Here is a 3,909-nt window from a genome sequence, read left to right on the forward strand (position 1 = left end):
AATGCAATGAGCCGTTTGATTTCTTGACTGCTGCTTCCATGGGTGTTGATTATAGGATCCAAGTAAAATGAAATCCTTAACAACTTCAAAATTTTCTCCATTTATCATGATGTTGCTTATTGGTCCACTTGTAACAAACTGATGGACAAGTGGTGGTTTATTATTAACAGCCCATGAAGAAAAACCCTGTTGCTGTCAAGTCGATTGCAACTCATAACTATTCTATAGGATGGAGTAGAACTGCCCCATAGGGTTTCCAAGGAGCAACTGGTGGATTCGAATTGCTGACCTTTTGGTTAGCAGTCAAATACTTAACCACTTTGCCACCAGGGCTCCAATCTATCAATACTGAAAATAAATTTTATTTAAATAATAAATATTAATATTTAATAAATAATAGTTTATTTTAATAAATAAATAAATTTTTAGTATGAGTATATCCCATGCAACTTTTAGGATATACTAATAGAAAAAAGATTTATACCTTGGGGATAGCCGGGAACATTCATTCTCTGGAGGCCCAAGTGCGCTGCCTTTCCACACCGTTCCCATTGGCTTGGGGCCCGCCGATCCCAGCAGGCTCCCCCCACCCAGGCTGCCCCTTCCCTGCGCTCTCCCCTCCCCGGCCCGCCTGACCTGTAGTCCTCGCGGGTGGCGATGAGGCTGGACACATTGCGCAGAATGCCGCCGCCACTCTCGATGATGGCCAGCGAGTTGCTCTGGCACTTGTAGGTCAGCGTGCTCACCAGGAAGCCCAGGGCGCCGTCCACCTGGCAGACGGCCGCTTTGTTCTCGGTGCTGTGCGCCGACAGGTTCCACAGGGCGCTGAGCACGCTCTTCAGGGTGGCCTCCTGCGGGCAGGGAGGCGTCAAAGATCCGCAAGCAGAGGCACCCAGACACGTGTCCCAGTAAAAAGCCAAAGTCATTCGTAATAAAACCGGCCACCAAGGGATCTTCGAGCATGTTTCGCCCCCACCCCACCCTGGCCCTTCGCCTGCCTCTCCCTGCCCCATGGCTGGCACTAAACCGCTGCGGTGGCTCCCTCGCCCTCAGGCCTGCGGCAGGGCCCCTGTGCTGCACTCCCCTTCTGCAGTGTCCCTCCCCCCTGCAGTGTCCACCCCTCTCCACAGTGTCCCCGCCCCGTCGGCAGTGACCCCGCCCCATCGGCAGTGACCCCGCCCCCTCAGCACTGCCCCCACCCCCTCAGCATAGCCCCCCCTTCGCAGTGTCCCTGTCCCCTCTGCAGTGTCTCCCCCCCCCCCGTGCCCACCTTGGTGGCCCGAAGGACGCACTGCATGAGGGCCGTCACGCTGCCAACCTCCCGCAGCACCTTCTTGCTGTTGATGTCGGCGCGCCACGACAGGTTCCGCAGGATGCTGGACACCACCTAGGGCCGGGCATGGGCGAGCAGGAGGGCCAGGGGTCACGCGGGCAGAGTGAGACAGAGGGGCCGGGGCTGGACGAAGGGTGAGACCAAAGGGCCGGGGGCCTGGGGCAGGGCTGGCAGGTGGGACCGAGGGGCTGGGCTGGCACCCCATGTGAGCCCCTCCCCCTCCCCCATCAACCCCTGCAAGTGGTGGGACCACAGGGATACCGGAGTTCACCCAGGGCCAGGGTGGGCCTTTGACAATGAGGGTTTCCGGCCTGGACCTCCATGGCCCCTGGTGCCTCTGGGAGTCCCAGCCGTACCTGGTGGAGCTCCTCGCTCTCCGAGCTCAGCTGGGCCACAATGGCCTCCATGCAGCCCCTGCGCGTGCACAGAGTGGCCTGTGGGGGGACACAGGAGGGTCACATCCGCCACAGGAGGGGCGGGGGACATCAGGGGATCCCTCACCTTCCAGCTCCTCCCACATGAGCTGACCACCTACTCCGTGTTGGAGCTAAACCCCAGGCCCCAACCTCACTGCCTCAGGGGAAAGAGGGCAGGCACCCTACTCCTAAGATGAGGAAACCGAGGCTCAGAGAGGTGCAGGCCCAGCCTCTGGGTCCAGAGGACCCCACCTTGACATGACGGGGATTCCCCACAGAAGAGGGCACGAGAGGACGTGCCCCTACCCGGCCCCCTCTGGGCCTCCGTCTACCCATCTATAAACGGGAGATGACCATCCTTGCCACTCAGGGCTCTTCTGAGGCTGGGGTGAGGGCTCGGGAGGCTGGGGTGAGGGCTCGGGAGGCTGGGGCAGTCCCAGGACCCTGCCAGTCACCTTGTTGGCGACGTCCCCGAAGGTGAGGTTGGTGAGGGTCATGCCGGCGTAGCGGCGCAGGGCGAGGTTGAGGGGGTCGCGGGTCATTTTGTGCATCTCAAAGTCCACCTGCAAGAGCTCGGCTACGGCCTGCAGCCCACCTGTGGGGACGAAGGACGGGGTGCAGTGTGGCCAAGAATGTGGCAAGGCAGCAGGCGACCCCACCTTCTCTCCTCCCACCTGGGCCACACCAGTCCTCCTGCTTAGATACCCTTCCCTGCCCTCCACCTTCCCCGCGTCTGCTCTCCTCCAGGTCACCTTCGAAGCCCAACTCCAAGGACACCTCCTCCAGGCAGCCTGCCCTGACCTCTCCCTGCTGCCACCCTTCAGCCCAGAAGGAAACCCTCTCAGGTCTCTCCACCACCCACAGGGTCCACAGGCCCCTGCACAGCCCCCTCAGATGCCTTTCGCCGCACTGCCTCCCTCCAGTGCACACTCCAGTCACATTTCCTCTGGCCACAGGACCTTTGCAGGCACTGCTTCCTCTGCCCAGAACGCCCATCTCGTCCCTGTTGGACAAGGCTCCTGGCTGCCGCTTCAGCGCCCAGCTTGGGAGCCCCTTCCTCAGTGACACCCCCCTAACACCCCAAATGAGGACCACCTCCCACCGTTAAAGACAACACGTTTCTGTTGTTTGAAACACTCGCTTTGTGGTATTTTGTTATAGCAGACACAGAAAGCTAACAGCGCCAAACCCCAAACTTCTCAAGGTCCCCCCAACACGCACGCACACTGCACAGAACCAAAGAAAAAGCAACGGACAGCTCTGCTTCTGTGTGAACTTGGACGTTTCAGCTTTGGTCTCTTGGTTTCCTGCCCACTTCCCTGTTTCCTGAGGCCCAGACAATCACAGCTGAAAGACTGCCCTGGGGGCAGCGTGTGTGCATGGGGACAGAGGGCCAGCAAGACAGTACACTCGTGACACGTGCTGTGTGACCCCAGGGAGTCTCTGTCCCTCTCTGGGCCTCACTGCCAGGCCCCACATGGACAAACACAGACGACCCAGCCCCTGTCCCCACAGAGAGGTGCTGATGGCTGTCCCTGGAGGGCTCCCTGGAGGAGGTGAGGGGGACACTCACCCAGCTCATTCATGGCCCGACGATATTCCTCGTCGAAGGACAGCTTCATGATCGCACAGGTGGCCTGGCAGATCTGTGGCTCAATGGGGACAGGGGCTGTGGACCAGGGGACAGGTCAGAGAAATGTCCCCATGCCCCGCCCCCCCCCCCCCCCCCCCCCAAAAGGCAAGGGCAACCCAAGGCCTTGCAAACCGGGGGCCCCCAAAAAACAAAGGCCCCCGCAACCCCCCGGAAAAAAGGGTAAACTTGGGGCCCGCCTTGCCCCCCCCGCCGGGGAAGGGAAAAACCCGGGGCCGGGGCCCAAAAGCCCTGGGCAGCTCTGAGCCTTTCTCATGGCTTCATTTTGCAATCGGCTGCAAAACGTATGAATTCTCAAAACTTGCACTCACTTTTCATGGATTGCCCACTACCCACCCACCCCTACGTTTCACTAGCATCCGCTCGGCCCCAGGCACAGCCAGGGCAGCCATTGCTGGTGCCAAGTTGTCAGGCAAGGGCCCAAAAGGCCCTGGCGCGCGCGGCCGGGAGAAGGCCGCGGTGACGATGCGCCAGTTGCGCGCCCATTGCGCGGAGGCGGCCCGCAAGGC

The 3,909-nt window shown here is 60.2% G+C and overlaps 1 protein-coding gene across 1 annotated transcript in view; it reads right to left on the reverse strand.

The window, feature by feature from the left end:
- The window catches only part of APC2 (APC regulator of WNT signaling pathway 2), a 21,327-nt gene that overhangs the window by 13,481 nt on the left and 3,937 nt on the right, over positions 1-3,909 (reverse strand). The window contains exons 9-14 of the mRNA XM_004378679.1: positions 3,754-3,794; positions 3,323-3,418; positions 2,205-2,344; positions 1,690-1,767; positions 1,271-1,387; positions 637-851 (exon numbers count right to left, since the gene is read on the reverse strand). Of these exons, the coding sequence (XP_004378736.1) occupies positions 637-851; positions 1,271-1,387; positions 1,690-1,767; positions 2,205-2,344; positions 3,323-3,418; positions 3,754-3,794 (687 nt within the window). The remainder of the gene's footprint in view (positions 1-636; positions 852-1,270; positions 1,388-1,689; positions 1,768-2,204; positions 2,345-3,322; positions 3,419-3,753; positions 3,795-3,909) is intronic.

This window comes from Trichechus manatus, unplaced genomic scaffold (assembly GCF_000243295.1).
Source record: "Trichechus manatus latirostris isolate Lorelei unplaced genomic scaffold, TriManLat1.0 scaffold00057, whole genome shotgun sequence".
NCBI classification, from domain to species: Eukaryota; Metazoa; Chordata; class Mammalia; order Sirenia; family Trichechidae; genus Trichechus; species Trichechus manatus.